General features: G+C 34.6%; 2 protein-coding genes across 3 annotated transcripts; one reads left to right on the top strand and one right to left on the bottom strand.

Annotated features, from left to right (window-relative positions):
- Positions 1 to 7,193: 7,193 nt before the first annotated feature.
- On the bottom strand, positions 7,194 to 19,181 carry LOC148611327 (phospholipase A and acyltransferase 2-like). 2 transcript variants are annotated; one of them, XM_088591770.1, is made up of 5 exons: positions 19,049 to 19,181; positions 15,261 to 15,388; positions 9,505 to 9,691; positions 8,854 to 8,983; positions 7,194 to 8,248 (listed from the first exon to the last, which is right to left on the bottom strand). In XM_088591770.1, exons 2-5 carry the CDS (start codon positions 15,370 to 15,372, stop codon positions 8,135 to 8,137), a joined length of 543 nt encoding a protein of 180 aa, XP_088447896.1. In that variant the 5' UTR covers positions 15,373 to 15,388; positions 19,049 to 19,181; the 3' UTR covers positions 7,194 to 8,134. The 2 variants fall into 2 exon arrangements, with proteins under 2 accessions (XP_088447896.1, XP_088447897.1); XM_088591771.1 differs by lacking the exon at positions 19,049 to 19,181 and adding an exon at positions 15,580 to 15,684.
- On the top strand, positions 16,985 to 17,380 carry LOC148611328 (uncharacterized). Its single transcript, XM_088595239.1, has one exon. It carries the CDS (start codon positions 16,985 to 16,987, stop codon positions 17,378 to 17,380), a length of 396 nt encoding a protein of 131 aa, XP_088451365.1.
- Positions 19,182 to 21,152: the final 1,971 nt, after the last annotated feature.

The raw sequence follows: 21,152 nt of genomic DNA, 5'->3' as shown, positions 1-21,152 counted from the left end.
GAAAAATTTGGCAATATTAATTTAGATCATTTTTCGTCACAACTTGATAATGTTGATTGGGACGAACTTTTGTCTAACACCGAGGATGTCGATGATATGTGTAAAACCTTTTCCCAAAGGTTTGTTGGTATTGCAAGGGAGAGTATCCCAACAAAATTAGTTCAGATACACAATAATGATCAACCGTGGTTTGATAGTCAGCTGAGAAAGGAAATTCGAAAAAGGGACCGATTTCGTAAAAGGCCCTAAAAACTAAAAGAGAAACTGACATTGATAAATACAAAAAGCAAAGAAACAAAGTAAATAATCTTTAACAAATACTTAAAAGAAAAATTCGAAAAAAGTTTGGATAATATTATATTCAATAATGCTGCTAACTCCAAAACTTATTGGAAAATAATGAAAATGCTCATAAAATCTCATAAGGGCTCTGGTGAAATACCCCCACTCAAAAATATTATTAATGACGAAAATGTTGGTGATACCGCATACGGAGACGACGATAAATGTCATTTGCTTAATAAAAACTTCAGTCTAATTTCCTCTCTGGAGGACGAGAATGTTCCTCTTCCTGATTTTGAAGAAAAGACAAATATTTTCTTAACAGAACTTGAAATAAATGAATCTGAAATCGTAGACATAATAAAAATGTAAGATCCCCATAAAGCATCTGGCCCTGACATGATAAGTCATAGAATGTTGAAAATATGCCCCGAAAAAGTAGCAATTCCTTTAAGAATTATATTTAAGAAATCCCTAGAACAATGTAAGTTTCCCACCAGCTGGATAATTGCAAATGTAATTGCGATCTTCAAAAAAAGGAGACCATCTAATTATAGGCCAATATCCCTGATAAGTTGTGTTGGAAAAGTGATGGAACGCATTGCTTATAAACATGTGTTTAACCATTTACAAAGAAATAAGTTCATTTATGAATATCAGTCTGGTTTTCTTCCATAATGTTCAACAGTTCATCAACTAATAGAAATTTATAATTGTATTTTAAATTCTTTAGAAAATAAGGAGGTAAGTTGTTTTGTGTTTTGCGATTTTTCAAAAGCTTTTGATAAAGTATGGCATCATGGGTTATTACACAAAATGAAGTCATATGGTATATGTGGAAATTTATTGAATTGGTTTCAAAGCTATTTAGACAATAGAAAACAAAGTGTAGTAATCAAACAATCGTCTTCACAACCTTGCAACGTTACAGCTGGTGTGCCTCAAGGCTCAGTTTTAGGTCCTCTGTTATTCATAATATATATCAATAATATTGCTGAAAATCTTTTGTCCTTATGTTGACTATTTGCAGACGACGCGTCTATGAGCTACTCTGATCGTGATTTATCACACATAGAGACAGTGATTGGTCAGGACCTCAGAGAGCTAAGTGATTGGTCCAAAACATGGCTCATGTCTTTTAATCCTGACAAAATGGAAATTATGTTGTTTTCTAATATTGAAACTCCCGAAATAAACTTTGTATTTAATGATAAAAATATACTAGTTACAGATATGCATAAACATTTAGGTGTAACATTTATTAACGATGCAAAATGGAATAATCATGTTGAATGTATAATCAAAAATGTATCGAAACATTTAAATGTATTACGGAAACTTAAGTATAGTTTAGGAAGAAAGAATCTTGAATCACTATATCTTACTTTTATTCGACCGTTATTTGAATATGCATGTGAAATGTGGGACAATATGGGCGTGGGTTATTGCAATAAACTTGAACAATTGCAGTTAGAGGCTGCTCGAATAGTAACTGGACTTCCAATCTTTACTAGTGCACGAATCATTTATAGTGAAATCGGATGGGAAACTCTAGCAGAAAGACGTGAAAGAAGAAAACTACAGTTGTTCTATAGTATTCAACATAATAATGCTCCAGACTATTTATACAATTTGATCCCACCAACAATTCAGAGTACAACAGTTTACCCCTTACGTAATGGAAATGACTTGATACATCCTTTTTGTCGACTGTCTTTGACACAAGACTCGTTTTTACCATCAACTATACGGTTATGGAATAAACATAATTTGTCTACTCGTAACATTGAATCTATAGGCAATTAAAAAATGAATTAAAGAAGAGTTAAATCAAATCCAACAAACAGAGTTCCTAAATATTTCGAGTTTGGAAATCGTAAATTAAACATTATTTTAACACAAATACGATGTTCGGCCTCCTTTTTAAATTATGATCTCTCGAGAGTTAACATTATAACTGATCCATCCTGCCGATGTGGTGCTAGCATTGAAGATTCAAATCATTTTTTCTTTGAATATCCTTATTATTCTGATATTAGAATTAGACTCCTTATTAATCTAAATTGGTTACCGGAAAATTGTCGAGTAAATTTAAGTACCTTAACGTGTGGTCACCCGGCTCTTACGGTTGAGCAAAATACAATAATTTTTAGTCATGTATATAATTATATAAAAGGATCTAAGAGGTTCCATATTGTATAATCAGTATCATTGATACTGTAAGTATATTTAAAACAACCACATACATCATCACATCACCACAATATTTGCTAGTTATATCATGTCAATATTATGTTTATATATTTATTGCATTGTTTTTGCATGCTTTCAATATGTATTGTTACACTCTGTATATGGGAGAAGACTTAATAAGTTTGTCTAACTTGTGTCTAATCCCTTTTGCATAATTACGCAAATAAAATATGTTTAAACTAAACTAAACTAAACTAAACTCATTTTGATAATTAAAATTTCTTTAACTGGAATGATATGTTTACAGTTTAATGGTTGATGAATATCTTGCTAGTGACATTGACAGTAAAATTAAAATTAGTTTTGATTCAAAAACAAGGGAGAGATGTAATGTATTAAAATAAGCCAATAGTGTGAGAGATGGGCGGAGTTTGTCTTGTATGCTACACGTGCATTTATGTCTAAGTCTGTACTGTGTATCTTTAGTTATAGATAAGATTTGATAGCCGAAACAATGCGTTTAGTTCCAAGGCCACACAATAACACCAATACAATATTCAATTTGCCACTGGAAATAGGGAGATGTGGTTAGAGTCGGGCAATTTAGCCTCCTGTGGCGGAGCCTTAAGGTTCCTACTACGTGAGAACACCACAGAACGGTTTTTAACGTACGATGAACGTGGTATCTTTCCAAACACGGTCCACCACTATGGCTTGCGGTCAGGTTTTCCGTATCATGGCATGACGACAACAGCATGAAGCATGCTAGGGGTACCCCATTCCACCACCTGGGGCACACAACCCAGTTGCTATGTGGGCAGAGCGCCCTAGCGCCAGGCTAGGGTTCTGAGCACTATTTAGTCGCCTCTTACGACAAGCTTAGCGATGCTGCAGGCCTATTCTTTTGACACCGGACCCGCACGTGGATTCTTCATTTAAATTACACTTGTTATTTTAATCAATCTATCCACCAAATTTTAACTTTTAATTTTAGTTATACAAAATCAGACAGGTCAATTTTGTGTACAAACAGTGCGCTTAATAATAAATGTATAGTGCACCCAAATCTAGGAATAGACTAAAGGGAAAGCAAAACAAGACATGAATCGAACAAACGATATGATTTATGTTTAATGAATAATTCACAAAATGCTTTTACATATAGATCCTTGTATTGAATCTCACTTTTGAGCAAAATAGTTCCGTTCAGAAATTGTCGATGGGCTTGTTGTTAGATGAAAGTTTTGGAACAGATAAGTCATATTAACTTCGGATTTCAGCTATTTCCCGGTTATAACCCTCGCCATAGTATACAACTACATATCAAAAACAGAATTCGACATTAACAATGGTCCGGTAGTCCTGCGCCTAGCTAATTAGAAAGATAATTGGTAGTCCTTAGAGCTACCAAAGTCGATTTTTGAAAAAAATATCATACCCAAGGACAGGACTGCAAAATAATTTTGAGGACCACCTAATTTATCTATGAAAGAGTCTTGCAGGCTGCCTAGCGAGAAAAGTTAGTACCAAACCCTTATAACTTAGTATAATCAATGTCTGTAAAAGAGGTTAAAGCACTAGGAAAGTAAATAGCCGTACAAAACGCCGTTACGACGTACCGAAGTCATTTATTACACACACATGAAAAAAAATTAGGACGTAAAGATACATGTACCCACGAAAATCTCCCCGAAAACCTTGACGGGAAACTTAATCGCGCTCTCAACGGAACGAAATTATGTATACCATAATTTTCAACCTTACCTTGACCGATGGCCTCGGTAATTATTAGGTCATCTCTACGGTTATTAGATTTATCTTATTTTTAAGGTTCCTCAATATATACCAATGAAAAAAGTCATGTCTTGTCCCGAAATTAATGTACAAATTATGAACTAAAGAATATGGTACAGATGGAGCTGATCGTGAGGGTAAATTAAAATTTCAAGAATGGTAAATCTCGTGGTGTTCGCATTTATACGCTATGCCTACTCCATATTAAATAATGATAAAGTCAATAATAGTATAATAATATGGCACCTATACGCTTCCGTAGACTACAAAATAACGCGTTATTTATTACTGTCTTATCGAATATATCTAAATTAAGAGACGGTCCATGTGGAAACCAGGCAGGTCCTATGATATGGGCGGCACTATAATACTTTTTTATATTAAAAAATAATACAAAAATGTTAATTTCGTAAGGAATTCATTTTCTGTTATAAAAGAAATCAATTTCTAATACTAAAAATTCAACTTTTGTTTTTAATACTATTTGTTTTTAGATTTAAACATTAAAAATTCTCTTTCTGGTGCAATCTATTTCTGGTGCAGTTTACTTCTTTTCTTTAGTATTTCCTCCACTATCTGGAACACACATCAAAATTTGATAAGTAGTGATGAAGCAACTGTACTTGAGCAACTAATGCGTGTGCAGGTAAACTAATTGTACTTTTGAAAGGTGTGGATTAGTATAAATCAATTCAGTCATAAGGATATAAGAATAAGTCCGAATACTGGTATAAAATGTAAAACTACGATTCCCACCCACGTATAATTTCCTACTTTTCGATTGTACAGTAGGTAATTATTGTATTGGTACTGTAGTGAAATGTCTCACGGGCTATTTATCACGTGTTGTAGATTTTGAGCGGGAATATTTTTCCCTTTGTAATCACTTTCTAGCCTACATCTGATTGGCCAACACTCAAGTTTCAGTAAAAATATAGTAGATATATATTTTTTGTCTTAAACATTATTATTATGATTATACATTTTTCAATAATATTTGATAGATATGTCTTATAGACATAATATTCTATCTTATGTTTTCAAGTTTTCCAAACTTATACTTCGTCCTGGTATAACTCTTGAGACGGTCTTTTGCATTGGGTATGGACACAGGTTTTCACAGACTTTCCTACAGATAAAGTAGTTGCACAACCTAGAAGTTGGGTTTTGTGGTTTTTCCGGCCGGCGAAGCCGTCCGTGAAAGAGAACGTTTCGATACACGTTATTGGTATTTTGAAATACAATATATATATTTACGATGTCATTTATAATTTCCATGTATATATATATATATATAGATATATACATATATATATTATCCCGCGTTTACAAGTTTTAATATATATTGTTGAAAAATATGCCCGACTAAGCTTATATGTAAAATCTAGTTTTCATATGAAGAGTCATGCCTTTTCACTCAATCAGATCAGAGCTCTATTCATTCAAAATCTGAAATAGCTAACATTTAATAGTTATTAAATGATGGGTTTGTTAAACGATATGATTGATCAGTTTTGTTATAAAACAACATATCAGTCAGTAAAGTAGGAGAAGATTGGATGCATCATCACTTGTTCAAAAGGAAACAAAACATTATTTTATTAATCTTGATAGTCCCAACTTCAAGGCTGATCAAACAGATTCATAATATTTGTACATCAAGTAATTTCTTAAATTTTTTATTAACATAGTTTTAGTCACATATCGGGAAAGATACCAATGCAATGCGTGATATCAGCAAAAAGTTAACAAAAAACATGACAAAAAATGCTTTGCCTAGAGGTACACAAAACCTGGGCAATGATAAGTGTACATAGTTTTAGTTTTGCAACCAGTTTTGAACAACACTTTACATACTCCTGGTCATTGCCGGTAGATTGCAGTCTTGCTGCTTCTGGAACCCTCACTTCTTTGTCGCATCCCTCATGATTTTTAGAAATTATATTTGTATTATGGATATTAATTTGCTATGATTAAAAAAATAATGAGCGTTATAGTGATAAAAAACAATTTCGCGAGAACATTTTTTGCGTTTTTCTGTTCGCAGCGAAAATCAATAAGTTAACAGTATTTGTCATCTTTATCAACAAATTAAATTATGAAATAATAATTTCTGCAATGATTTTGTACGTGCTGTATTATAGGCGTAATTTGATCTAAATGATTATTTTCCATGTGCCATATTGACCGCAGACAGTCCGCCTATTATTGTCACAGCCCATGATTCATAACTTGGTGAGCAAGCTAACATCCCTCTCACACCATCATTCTGGACAATAATGGAAAAAGAAAGTATTTCACTTCAAAGGATTTTAACAAAGATGCATCTTATTCACTTTCAAGGATATCAGAAAAAAACTGACGCATCATCAAGGCGTCATAGCACAAATATATGACCTTTTCTAACCCTAATATTCCAGTCGTTATATTACGTTGCCTACGAACACTCCATTGAAAGAGTACAACAGAAAGAGATACAGAGAGGGACTGGGTTATTCAGGTTAGACTTTTACATAAAAGCCTCTCCCGCCTCTGGAAAAAAGACAACATCAGGGTGAGGGATAAATCAGTCGTCTCCCTTCCACCTTACCCCATAAAAAATACATGAACCCTACGATTCTTCGTTGCGGAGATATTGTTGGGACATTAAGGTATGAATACTTATATTGGTTGATTCAACTTTAAGACGACATCAATATCATGCTAGTTGGCAGTTCAGGAGTGATACTCCAGTCCGATTTCGTGTTTTTCCAACACAACTATTTTTTTGTGAATGGGCCGCTGAATTCCGAAAGACTGCCATATTAGTCCTAACAGAAAGACGATGTCGTTCATTTATTGAAAAACAAAGTGATATAATAGGTAGAGGAAAGATACTAAATTTTTCTTCAAAATACATTTTAGGTATAAAGTAAAAATCAAAATTTATTGGTCTTCAGAATACTTTATTGAACAAAGAACAAAAAAGCAATGCTTATTTGCATTTAAAATTATAAGTTATTGGAATCAAGAGATTCTATCACAATAAAGAATTATCCATATCAAATTTAAATGATAAAGAATAAATGAACAAGGATTTCATTTCATCATAAATCACAGAAACAGATCACAGATAGCTTTGTCTGAAGTTAAATATTTCGTAATTGTGTAACATCATAGTATTTGCCACAAAAAGCTACCACACGTCAGCAAGCAATAAAATTCTATATTCCACTAATGCAAATATAACTTTCCGGTATCATGTTAATTAGACAAAATGTTAATAAAATTATTTCAACGTTTAATATTCAGTTATATATAGACCTTTTAGACAGTAGGAAATAAATTAAATAAAAACTGAAAATAAAGAAATGTCAAAATGAACAAGCGAACATAAAAAATGAAATAGGCTTCATAAATAACATAATAAGTCAGTCTACCTCCTTGTTTTTAGTATCCGTAGAACTTCAAGATTATGAAAACCTCCGCCCAAACAACTCATTGCTAGCTGAAATAATGCAATGTGAATTTAACTCAAAATAATTTGATGTGAATTCAGCTCACATATTGTTAAATGTGACCACAACAAACAAATTATTCAATGTAAACGTATGATTATCATAACATATGATTACATCGATTTTTAACAATACAAAACATATTTTACCAAACAAGTCCTAAACATATGTTTCCATATATTTTAAAACAAATGAGAACATATGTTGTAATTTTTAGTATGTACCCCCTTAGCCACTTAGGGTTGAAAGTTTAACCAAAAAGAAGCTTCAACTGAATTATATTGAATGAAATGAAGTTACAAATAATCTATCAAAAAACAGCAATGCAGACATCAATATGCAATAAACACAATGTATTCTGATAGCTGTTATGATTTTTCCTTTCGCTCCTCTTTTGACCTTGAACCAGATGCAGCCCATGCTAATCCCCCGACTACAACTGCAGCACCTACTGCCATCACCCTGGTGAGGAATGTCTCTGCCTAAGAGAAAGACGTACAAAATTATTGTGTTAAACAATATGAAGTACCTGTCATGTTATATGCTTATTTGTTTGTTAATTATCACCAGTAAGTTTACCTTTCTTTTGAGTAACAAAAGTAGTATTGGATTTATATGGAATGTCAATATATGTTAATTTAGTGTTCCATATGATTACAGTGGGCTTTAATGACTGGTGTGTGCCCTTCATGCTTACTAACTATGAAAACTAGGAAATAACGGGAATAAAAATGTGAGACTTTTAGCATATGAATATCTGTTTGAAAATTAAATCCTTTGTTTAAAAATTAGTGGCCAATGTAAGCAAATATATGAACATATATTTTTCAGCTTTATCCTCAGTATCAGGGGCGGTCTCTTAAATTTAAATTAATAATTTTAAACTAAAAATGAGTATGATACTAATGTTGGTGCAGAAGAAAGCATCTATCTGATGTACTATGTGTATAATTATTAGTATATAATTAAAAAATAGTACATTCAATGAAAACCCTTTTATTCATACAACATTGTGGTTTTTAAAATGACTTTCTTGTTTAGTAGGTTTCCAAGGTAATAAACATGAACTATTTTATACACAACTAACCTGCTGGGACCAGTTTTCTCCATTTCGGCACCAAGCAGCAAAATGTTCACAGTTGCTCCATAGCACATTGTAAGGGATAGAACCAAGTCTGGATAAGGCACGTGCTACGATTTCATCCGGTTCGAAAGGTCTGAAATATATTTTAAATGAAAGTTCCTCTCTTAATTGCTCCATGCTTTTGGGTTGAATTGTTTTTAATAAAATATTTGATTATTTGATATATTTAAGGTGTCTTTATTGTAGCCTGTTTTCGTTCTTCAACAATGAAATTTTATCTAATTTTCTTGATTTACTTTCCTGAATATTTAAATGTATAGTTCCATAGTGTTGGATATTTTCACCAAAATAAACATAAAAACTGCTTCAGGGACCGTCAAACAAAGATTGACGACAACAATCAAGATTTGACAATACAGTTTTCAGTTAAGAGAAATCAATTATCTCCATCTTAATACAACTGCCAAGTATATTTGTAAAATCTTTAACAGTAACTCGTAAAAATCGTAAAATTGACGAAATTCCTTGTTACATGTACATGCACAACAAATGTGGTCCATTGAAATTCCTCGTTACAACAAATATTGTATTAGATTAACAATTCCAATTTTTTAGTCATTCACTAGTTAAAAGGTCAAAGGTAAACTGCCTTACTTGCACTTGCTGTCCTTGTCATTATTTTTCTTGGCTTTACTAGTCCCCGTGACATCCCAGAAATTATCCACTTTTACATTAGCTTTATTGAATGTTGTTCCACAGATTGTAAACATATGTCCAGAATTAATGTTTGCGTTGATGCCGTCGTTTTCATCTCCGGTCAAATGAACAATCTCTCCATTGCCTGTTCCAAATAGAAACATACCTACATATGCAAAGTTACACAGCTAAATTTCTTTTAAGTATGCTGGTTAATTCGGAGAAAGGTATAATAACATACAAAAAAAGACTGATTACATGTTTTGATCTGTGTCAGCATCATATTTTTTGTCTGCACACTTTATCTATTTATATACTTGTAAATCCTAAGCATTATAAATGAAGTGCTTCTTGGAGCGCAGCTAGATACATCCATAGAGGTCAAATATGGACACAAAATTTAAGCTTAATAAAGCTTTGAATTTATTTGTGATTAAAAATTTGACGCAAAAATACAATATAAACAAAAAAGCTTACATTGATAAAAACAAAAAACAAAAAAAAACAAAAAACGAATAGGCAATTCAACAACGTTTCATGAATGTTGCTTGAATTCTTATTGAAGTTATTGTGCAATTATAGAAAAGCCCACCTTTTTATGAATAAAGACCAAAAACTCTAAAACGGCATATCAGAAATTCATTACAATTGGAGATGGGGCTTACATCAATAGTAAAAAACTATTTTTCAAAGTTTCATGAAAATGGCAAAAATAAAACTGTGAAATCCCCCTATTGCCATCACTTGGCGTCCGTCGTTGTCGTTAACAATTATACAAAACTCTTTTCCTCTGAAACTACTCGACTAATTAGAACCAAACTGAATGTCTCTTGGGGTATCCTGCATAGAAATGATCTAGGGATTTTTGATTTGTCGAAGAACAGTGCTGCCGTTACTAAAAATAGAACATAGGGGTCAAACAGTAGTTTCTCACATATATATTCGAAACCGTTAGGTTTAGCTAAATTCTGACATAAGGTAAAATATAGTTAAGCATGATGAGATCTATCTCTGGTCAAATTATTTTGGTTTTAATCCGTTAAGCCATGTTGGAGTTATTGCCCTTTTTCAATGATTTTTGCTACTTTCAATGTTATTTCTTTCAAAAATCTTCTCCTATGACATTATTTGATCAATTGAATCTAAACTTGGCACAAATGTTCCTTGGTGTATCCTGCATAGAACTGATGAGGGGATTTTTGATCCGTCAAAAACATGGCAGCCATTAATTAAAGTAAAACATAGGGGCCAGACAGTAGTTTTTCGCATGTATCTTCAAAACCGTTAAGTTTAGCCAAATTCTTTCAATAGCTGAAATGATCCATATTATTAGGACTACTAAAGTCTTCAGGGATAGAGTTGTCAGATGACTCCTTGTAAGACTTATTGCCCTTGAAAGGGGAAAAATGACTTTTTTCCACAGTTTTCAGTCAATATTTTGAAAACTATGATAGATTAAAAGAAACTTTCAATTGTTGAAAAGATATTATGATAAGTCCTTCTTGAGCCCAAATTTTTGGACAATTTCTTGTTAAATTTATTGCTTTTGAAAGGCAAACTTCAACCAGGTGAACCCCGTGCAGGTCCGGGTGTTAAAAGAATAGGCCTGCAGCAGCGCTAGGCTTATCGTAAAAAGCGACTAAACAGTGCTCAGAACCTTAGCCGGGGGCTAGGGCGCTCTGCCCACAGAGCAACTGGGTTGTGTGCCCAAGGTGTTGGAATGGGGTACTCCTGGTGTGTTACATGCTGGGGTTGTCAGGCTATAATACGGAAAACCTGACCGCAAACCATAGTGGTATTCTCCAGGAGTAGGAACCATAGGGCTCCGCCACAGGAGGTTAAATTGCCCGACCCTACCCACTTCTTCCTCTCCTCGACCCCATTATCCTTGTGTCCCATCCCTTTTTCATTTTATCATCATTTCATGTTCATTTTGTCATCCATTTCATGTTCATCGTCTGAATATAGCTGAAATATTGCTGCTCGGACGTTAAACCACAACAATCAATCTACCAGGTGAGCGATTAAACTCCTGGGAGCCTCTTGTTTAAAGGCGAAATCCCATAATCTAAATCATAAAATCGGAAAAAGGGAGCTTACATCAATATAAACAAGATTGCTATGCGTCGCCATATGCCCCCCCTCCTCAGTAGAAATTTAGATTTAAAATATTGAATCATAAAACCAAGGAGTACTGTCTTCAGGTTTCCTACTTTTCCAAAGAATGTCATACCTTTTTTCTATTGTCCGAAACAAAATGTCGGTGTAATATAATCAACTGTATATAAGATCAGTTATAACTCCTCAGGGGAACTGTCAGAAGAGCCGGCTCTAGGACAGTTCTAACCTCTCAGGGGAACTGTCAGAAGATCCGGCTCTAGGACAGTTCTAACTTCTCAGGGGAACAGTCAGAAGAGCCGGCTCTAGGACAGTTCTAACCTCTCAGAGGGACTGTCCGAAGAGCCGGCTCTAGGACAGTTCTAACTTCTCAGGAGAACTGTCAGAAGTACCGGCTCTAGGACAGTTCTAACCTCTCAGGGAACTGTCGGGTGAGCCGGCTCTAGGACCATTCAGTCCAAAAGTGTCATAGAACAGTTCTAGGTCCAGTTCTTCTAACAGTTCTGCTACTAGATCCAGCTCTTCTGACAGTTCTTCTACTAGAGCCAGCCCTCTTGACAGTTCTGCTACTAAAATCAGATCTTCTAACAGTTCTAGCAGTGCCGGCTTTACTGCCAGAACTGTCAGAGGTTGCTCTAGAACTGTTCTAAATCTGTCATAGAACTGTTCTTCTGACAGTTATAGGACAGTTATATGAGAGGTTAGTACTGATCTTATCTGTACATGATAAATCTAACAAATAATGCTACAAAATTTGAACGAAATCCGTCCAGTGGCTACATAGTAGTGTTCGTAAAGACCAATTATTCCAATTAAATTGTTCAAATAAAATGGCGGTGCGTATGACCAACTACATAATGTATATAACAATGCTACATAATTTAAAGAAAATCCGTCCAGCAGTTTCAGAAGAATGTTTATAACACAATGTTCCTATTGTGTCAATGTTCAAAAGACGATCCAAGTCCAATATCTCCCATAAAATTGATCAAACCATAATGGCGGTGCAGTATGATCATATTGTATCTAAAAACCCTACATAATTTGAACGAAATTCGTCAAGCCTTACAGAGAAGTTGCGTGCACCAAATTTTCCTATTGTATTGTTCGAAACAAAATAGCAGTGATAAGATCAACTAAATAATGCATCTAACAATCCTAAAAAAAAGTTGGAACGATTTCCGTCAAGTGGTTACAGAGGAGTTGTATTCACAAACTTAATGTACAAACTAGAAGCCCTGTTTATCACAGAAGCCCCCGCGTCATTTGTTAGTAGTATTTTTTTTTTGGAAATCAAATGTGTATGTAAGACACTAAGATTTGCCAAATTAGGAACATGTTTATTTTTGTATGAAGACATGGTTTGCAGATTCAGAAATCCTTCTAAGACTTGTGATACTCATGGTTTGGGAATCAATTTGAGGATCAGAAATTCCTAGATATATGCATATTTACATATTGTATCCTGGCCACATAGTGTCATGAAATTCTGTTTGGTTGTGTCAGACTAGTTGCGATGGGAAAAATATGACCGATGGACGGACTGATGGACATATAAAAAATGTTAATACCCCCAATAACAAATCCCTAACTTTGTTGCTTAGGATATATTTCTGAAAAAAATTACGAAGTCTAGCTATCAGTCAGTTCCGTAATATTTCATGAAAATCAAGATCCTTTCACCTTGCACAGTATCATTATGTGTAGAAACATCCTGCAAAAATATTTTAGATATAGCTCAAAAACTACAGAAGGAGATAGCCATACAAGCCATATAGCCTTATTTCTAAATAAAATGACTATAGTGTAGCTGTCACCAATTTCCGTAACATTTCACGAATATCAAAATCATTTGGCCCTGCACACCTTCATCATGTGCAGAAATATCCTGTAAAACATTTTAGATGTAGTTCAAAAACTGTACGATGAGACAGCCGGACAAGCCATGATCCATATATTTCTGAGTAAAATGACTCAGTGTAACTATCAACAATTTCCGTAATATTTCACGAAAATCAAAAACATTTGGCCTTGCACACCTTCATCATGTGCAGAAATAGCCGGTAAAATATTTTAGATGTAGTTCAAAACCTGAACGAGCAGATGGTAATGACGGTCAGAGTCCAGTAACTCCAAACATTTTTGAAAACAAAATGGCGGTGTGGCATGATCAACTACATAATGTAACGAACAAAATTCTACAAAATTGGAAGGAAATTCGTCCAGTGGTTACAGAGGAGTTGCGTTCACAAACTTCGGAAAAACGGACTTAGGATGCACAGACGCACGGATGGACAGGGACCATTACCATGTCCCTCCGTCGAGTTGCAGCGCGGGACAATAAACAATTCACCAAAGTCTAATTGAAATTGCAGCAAAGATTTTTGAGTTATACTCCAAAAACATATAACCACCCCATTTCGTACCAATAAAGTCCAATAACTCAAAATTGAAAAAGCAGAAATTTATCAAAATCGGAAGGGAGTACCCATAGAAAGAAACAATTCAGCAAAGTTTTACAAAACATTGGTGGCTGCATTTTTACTTATTGTGCAAAGTATGAATGACGAATGGACAGACGGGAAGACATCGATATAAAATTACACGTCCCACCTATACAGACAGGAGTGTAAAAATAGGACATCTAATGGAACATAGATCTCATAATCTCAAAAGAACTTATTTTCACCTTTTTCAGCATTCCATGAAACATAAATTAATTTCACCTTTCATATTCCTGGAAAGATAATTCTAATTGGAAAGGGGGGGGGCTTGTAAAAAAAAACAACTTAAGATGACGCTAACTTTTGTGTAAGTAATCCGATCAAATTGAAATTTGACCTCGATCTATGTTTCATAAAGTTTGAATAAAAAGGTTCGCGGAGCCCCTTTGGTGCCTTATATAACTAAAAAAAACCAAAATAGTCTGTAATCTGAGTAAAGAAAGCAGGCAGGAATTTTGGTAAGGAATCAAATATTTTCATTTTTGGCGTAGCTACTTATAACCGTAAGCGACATCTGAAATCTGATTGAAAAACGCAGGCAAGAATTTTCGAAAGGATTACAGTAAAAATTAAAAATCGGACCTTAAATGAAAAAGTCAATTGTTTTGGGTTGGGCCCTTTGAACCCTTATAACTCAAAAACTGTAAGAGAAGATAACTGATTGATTAGGAATCCGGTAATAAAATAAAAAAAATCGGACTAAAATAAGTTGAGTTATATTAGAATCATAAAAGTCTGTACAACAATAATCTTTTAAAAATAACTATAAATATTTCTAATAATAACCCCCATTTCCCTCTTTTAGCACCTTATTTCTAAAAAGGATTGAACAAAAATCCCCAAAAACTATAGGGTCGTATAATAATATCCTTCCATTTCTGATTAAGTTATCATTTTGAAACCCTAGGTGACAGACAGACGGACAATCAACGACAATATTTTCTGAGGTTCTCACATAAAACCTTGCCATGGACTTAGTGTAGCACACAAAAATAGAAGAAAACAAGTTTTTGAAAAAATTCTGAATCCATCACTAGCATGACGGATCTGATCATACATAACATTTCATTTAGGCAAACTATTGCTACTGACCTTTATAAACACCCCAGTGAGAGTATAATCCCCTCGGAAATTCCACCAAGTCCCCTTCCTCAAGTCCAGCCAAAACGGTTAAGTTATGACGCTTCAATTCTAGCTGGGCCATTTATGATAAAAAAAAACTGAAAATAAATACAAAAAGATCAATATAAAAATTTGCATTTACAAGTTATAATATTTTCGTATAAATATATGTTTCAATTTAAAAGTCATACTGATTTGGACTTGTGAAAACTGGTAGAAACCTTTTCAAATCAAGTCGAAAACAGAGTATAAAAGAAAAAAGCATATTTCCTGTTATTAACTTTCTTACATATTACCACCCGATAAAATACTTCTTTTACGGAAAATGAAAACGTCTTCCAGTACTTTCGGTTTGATGAAGTTTGACAGTTGTTTGTTGTTATAGCTTTATTAAGTAACGCTTACATGCTTGAAAAATGTCGTAACGCCTCGACCAATCAGACATTCGGAACTTTGATTTAGATTGCTGTATTGTATTGAAATAAGCCAATAGTGTGAGGGATGGGCGGAGTATTTCTTGCATGCTATACGTTCATTTATTTCTAAGTCTGTATTATGTATCTTAAGTTTTTTATTAGATTTGATAGCCAAAACAATGCGTTTAGTTCTCCGGCCATAAAATAACACCAAAACGATATTACATTGGCGACAAGGATGGTGATTTTCTCTATAAAAAACAAAAAGAGGATGAGGAATACATTTCTTATAGAACATTTAGGGAAGATTAAATTCTGATATATACGTGATAGGATTAAATTCAGATTTCACTTTAAAACAATCTCTGGACATTTGGACTTGCATGCACCAGAACCGTTTAAAGTTATTGGTGAAACAAATCTTGCGAAATCCTGGAAACAATATTTAAAATAACGGTTTGAGTGTCTAAAGATGAACAAAAAAGAGCTATGCTTCTACATATAGCTGGACATAAAGTACAAGACATTTTCAAAACATTTATCGATTCGGGAACTAGGTATGATCAAGCTGTTACGGCACTGAACAATTATTTTGAACCAAAGAAACATATACAGTTTGAGAGACATGTGTTCAGGAAAGCTAAGCAACACGACAGAGAAACAATAGATGATTTTATTGTGAGAATTTCAAAATTATTATTCGAGACCAAATTGTTGATGGGTGTAAATCAACCGAATTAGGAAGGAAGCTATTAGCAGCACAAGATCTAACGTAAGAAAAAGTTCAGAGACTTGGTGGAACATTTTAATTAGCTGTTACACACTCCGAGAAGATAGGAAATAGCAACAAACCCAAGCAGTGTATAGAAGATCCAGAAATAAACAAAACCATACGAACGCCGAAGAAATTGAAAACTCGAGGTGCTCCGAAATTGTATCCGAAAAAACAACAGGAAAAGATTGTCACACGCAAATGCTCAAGAAAAAACGTGCCTTTTTTACACAAAAATGTGCAAGACAAAAAATGTTGAGGATTGAGGATGAAGAATTGGAAATATCCACATTGTATGGAAAAAAAACAATGCTGTCGTTCTGTTTTCTATCGAGGGTAAAGTTGTCGATTTTCTTATTAATTCAGGGGCTTCTATCAACGTAATAGACAGACAAACATTTGAGAACTTAAAGGTATCAAAATCTCGAGTTCAGATTTGTGCAGTCAATGTATTTCCGTAAGGTAGCAAAACACCTTTGGAAATGTTTGGCAAGATTAAATTGAGCATGACTGTCAAAGATAACAAGGATGAAGTAGAATTTCACATAATTAACGGAGATGGAGGGCCGTTAATTGACTATAAAACTGCTACTGATTTAGGACTGGTACATATCGAAATGATAAATAGTGTCAACAACCTTTCAGACACGATAATCAGTTCATTGGAGGACAGATTCGTAGGTCTTGGTAAACTCAACGACTTCAAATTGAAATTGCACGTAGACAAATCAATAAAACCTGTTGCTCAACGAAAGATTCCGTCTAAATTGAGAGAAGAAGAAGAAATAAAAGTACAAGAACTGGAGGATTCCGATGTAATAGAAAAAGTCAGTGGTCCGACACCATGGGTTTCAGGCTTGCTAGTAGTGCCTGAAAAAAAAATGAAGTCCATCTGTGCGTAGACATGCGACGAGCAAACGTAGCTGTTCAGAGGTAAAGTTTTCCATTCCAAATATAGAGGATGCTCTGCAACGAATGAATGGATCTGCAATATATTCTAGACTAGATCTAAATCAATATTTTCATCAGACAGAATTAGAAGAAGAGTCGCGTTATATCACCGCATTCGTATTTCATAAAGGCCTGTACAGGTACAAGAGAATTAATTCCGCACCCGAGTTACACCAACGAGTTCTTGAGCAGACAATACAAGACATACCACATTGTAAAAATATTACCGACGATATAATCATTTATGCGCAAAACCAAGAAGAGCATGATAAAACACTTCGTGCCTTGCTTACGCGATTCCGTGAAAAAAGAATCTAACATTGAACCGAGGCAAATGCGAGTTCAACAAAACACAATTGAAATTCATGGGCCTTTATTATCAAATGATGGTGTCCAACCTGATACAAACAAGATCGAAGCAGTGCGTAATTTCGAGATGCCAACGACACCAAGCAAGTGTCACATCTTTCCTGGGATTAGTTATTTTAGTTAACATCCCGATTTTCGCAACAATTGCAGAACCGCTTCGCAAATTGACAAGAAAAGAAGTTGAATGGCACTGGACTGCCAAATAGAATTTGAAACACTAAAACAATTACACACCAGTGCCGACGTAATGGCATACTACAACCAAAACGCCGAAACAAGTATCATCGTGGATGCGTCTCCTTTTTTGGTATAGGAGCGATCTTAACAAAAAAGCAAACCAATGGTGACTATAGGCCAGTGGCCTACGCAAGTCGAACATTAAGCCCGATCGAAAGAAGGTATTCACAAACCGAGCGTGAGGCTCTAGGTGTTACTGGGGAATCCATCGTTTCTATGTGTATTGGTATGGAATGGATTTTGGTTTTCCATATTTACTAACCACAAACCTTTAGAACGAATTTTTACCGCAGCACAAGAAGCGCCACCACGCATTCAAAAATGGATTCTAAACCTACAAAATCACAAGTTTGCAGTGAAATACCGACCAGGATATTTAAATGCAGCTGATATATTGTCACGTTCGCCTATGAAAGGAAGTGTACGAGATGATAGTAATGAAACAGAACATTACGTTAATAATATTGCAGTCAGTGATGGTGAAATATAAAATGGGATGGGACACAAAGATAATAGGGTCGACAAATTTTGATTGCTACTAGAAAAAGGGAGGGATGTGCAAGGTCGGGCAATTTAGCCTCCTGTGGCGGAGCGCAAAGGTTCCTACTCCTATCGAATACCACAGCAGGATTTTTTAACGTGCGAGAACGCAGCATCTTTCCCAACACGGAACACTACTATGGTTTGCGGTCAGGTTTTCCATATTAAAGCCTGACAACCCCAGCATGTGACACGCCAGGGGGTACCCCATTCCACCACCTGGGGTACACAACCCAGTTGCTCAGTGGGCATTGCGCCTAGCCCCCCGGCTAGGTTTCTGAACACTATTTAGTCGCCTTTTACGACAAGTTTAGCGCTGCTGCAGGCCTATTCTTTTGGCACTCGGACTGCATGGGGCGCGATGATTTGAAAGAAATTGAAAATGTATCCGCACGAGACAAAAAAATAAATAAAATTAGAAATTTTATTGCGAAAAACAAGTGGTCTAAACAGAACAGATGAAGCCATTTTACCTTGTGCGCAAAGAACTAACAGTGCAGAACTCCATAATCCTCAAATAAACATTACAGAGTTGTAAAGCAAAGTGGAACAAGTGTTCTTGTGAGGTCAGATAACGGTCTCGCATGTCAGACCGTATTACGTATTTAAAAACCCAGACAAAATCGTGACGACCATTCCGTTCATGACCGACCGCCAAGAGATAAAAAGAAACCTCGACAGTTTAATGACTTTGTGCCCGCTTAACAGACAGTGCACCGGGACTTAAACAGATGTTTAGTATTAGTCTTGTTGTGTGTAAAGCAAAGAGGGATAGATTTATAGACTCATTTTGATTAAATCTGATGATGTGTGTAGTTGCGTAGTATTGTTTGTTTGTTTGGTTTTTTTTGTTTTTTTTTTTTTGCCGTTTAGCCGCCTCCTTGTGCGTATTTTTTCTTAAACTGAGACCAAATGGGTAATTGTGTTGAACAATATAGGGCGGCTATTGGCTTATTCAATCTTCGTGATTATTTATTTAAGACAGTTTGTTATACCTCTAAAAGTAATGATAATTCTATGACAGAAATATTACTTACAAATTTTAGGTGTTCATTTCTCTTCGTCTTTCTTTGCATTCTCCAAAGCTTAAGTCCCAACATCAATATTATTTTCCTGTTGTTTGTTTTAGAACCCGTCCTTATCATTGGCAATATTGAAACAAACCCGGGTCCAAATTCGGAAAGTGGATCTACCTCTATTGTTAACTAATCCATATTCTCCATATGCAATATCAATATCCGTAGTCTGAGAAATACGGTCAACTTTCTAGAAAAGTTCACAGATGAATTTGATATAGTAACCGTTACTGAAACTCACTTAGATCCAGGTGTCAATAATGATGACTTGCAGCTCCATTCTTTTTATAATAATATTATCCGTAAGGATCGTAACAATACCGGTGGCGGTATACTGATCTTTGTAAAGGATGGTATATCAATGATACGAAAGGTGAACTCGAAAACCCCATTGACGAAATATTATGGGTAGAGATAAAAGGTAAAGGTCAATGTTTTCTACTTTGTTGTATTTATCGACCAGAATGGACGGACGCTGACTTTTGGACAAGGCTAAAAACTCAATAGAGCACAGTTACCAATTTAACGAAAATATTGTGATAACTGGTGATCTGAACTCGAATTTATTTTAGGCTCCGCAATAATAGATTATATGACACAATGAATCTCTTCAATTTAAAAAATGTAATTGATAAACCGACAAGGGTGACTGATCACAGTAGCACACTGCTAGACCCAATATTAATAAGTGATACAATTCAATATTCATTAACAGATGTACTTAAAGTACCATCAGAAATAAGTGACCATGATGCCCCAATAATATTTCTAAAATGTCCAAGATATGTACAAAAATCATTCAAAAGAAAAATTTGGCAATATTAATTTAGATCATTTTTCGTCACAACTTGATAATGTTGATTGGGACGAACTTTTGTCTAACACCGAGGATGTCGATGATATGTGTAAAACCTTTTCCCAAAGGTTTGTTGGTATTGCAAGGGAGAGTATCCCAACAAAATTAGTTCAGATACACAATAATGATCAACCGTGGTTTGATAGTCAGCTGAGAAAGGAAATTCGAAAAAGGGACCGATTTCGTAAAAGGCCCTAAAAACTAAAAGAGAAACTGACATTGATAAATACAAAAAGCAAAGAAACAAAGTAAATAATCTTTAAAAAAATACTTAAAAGAAAAATTCGAAAAAAGTTTGGATAATATTATATTCAATAATGCTGCTAACTCCAAAACTTATTGGAAAATAATGAAAATGCTCATAAAATCTCATAAGGGCTCTGGTGAAATACCCCCACTCAAAAATATTATTAATGACGAAAATGTTGGTGATACCGCAAACGGAGACCACGATAAATGTCATTTGCTTAATAAAAACTTCAGTCTAATTTCCTCTCTGGAGGACGAGAATGTTCCTCTTCCTGATTTTGAAGAAAAGACAAATATTTTCTTAACAGAACTTGAAATAAATGAATCTGAAATCGTAGACATAATAAAAATGTAAGATCCCCATAAAGCATCTGGCCCTGACATGATAAGTCATAG

This window comes from Perna viridis, chromosome 7 (assembly GCF_037379345.1).
Source record: "Perna viridis isolate PV_CMFRI_1.1 ecotype Kerala chromosome 7, ASM3737934v1, whole genome shotgun sequence".
Lineage (NCBI taxonomy): Eukaryota > Metazoa > Mollusca > Bivalvia > Mytilida > Mytilidae > Perna > Perna viridis.
This window is presented reverse-complemented; position numbering and strand designations above follow the sequence as displayed.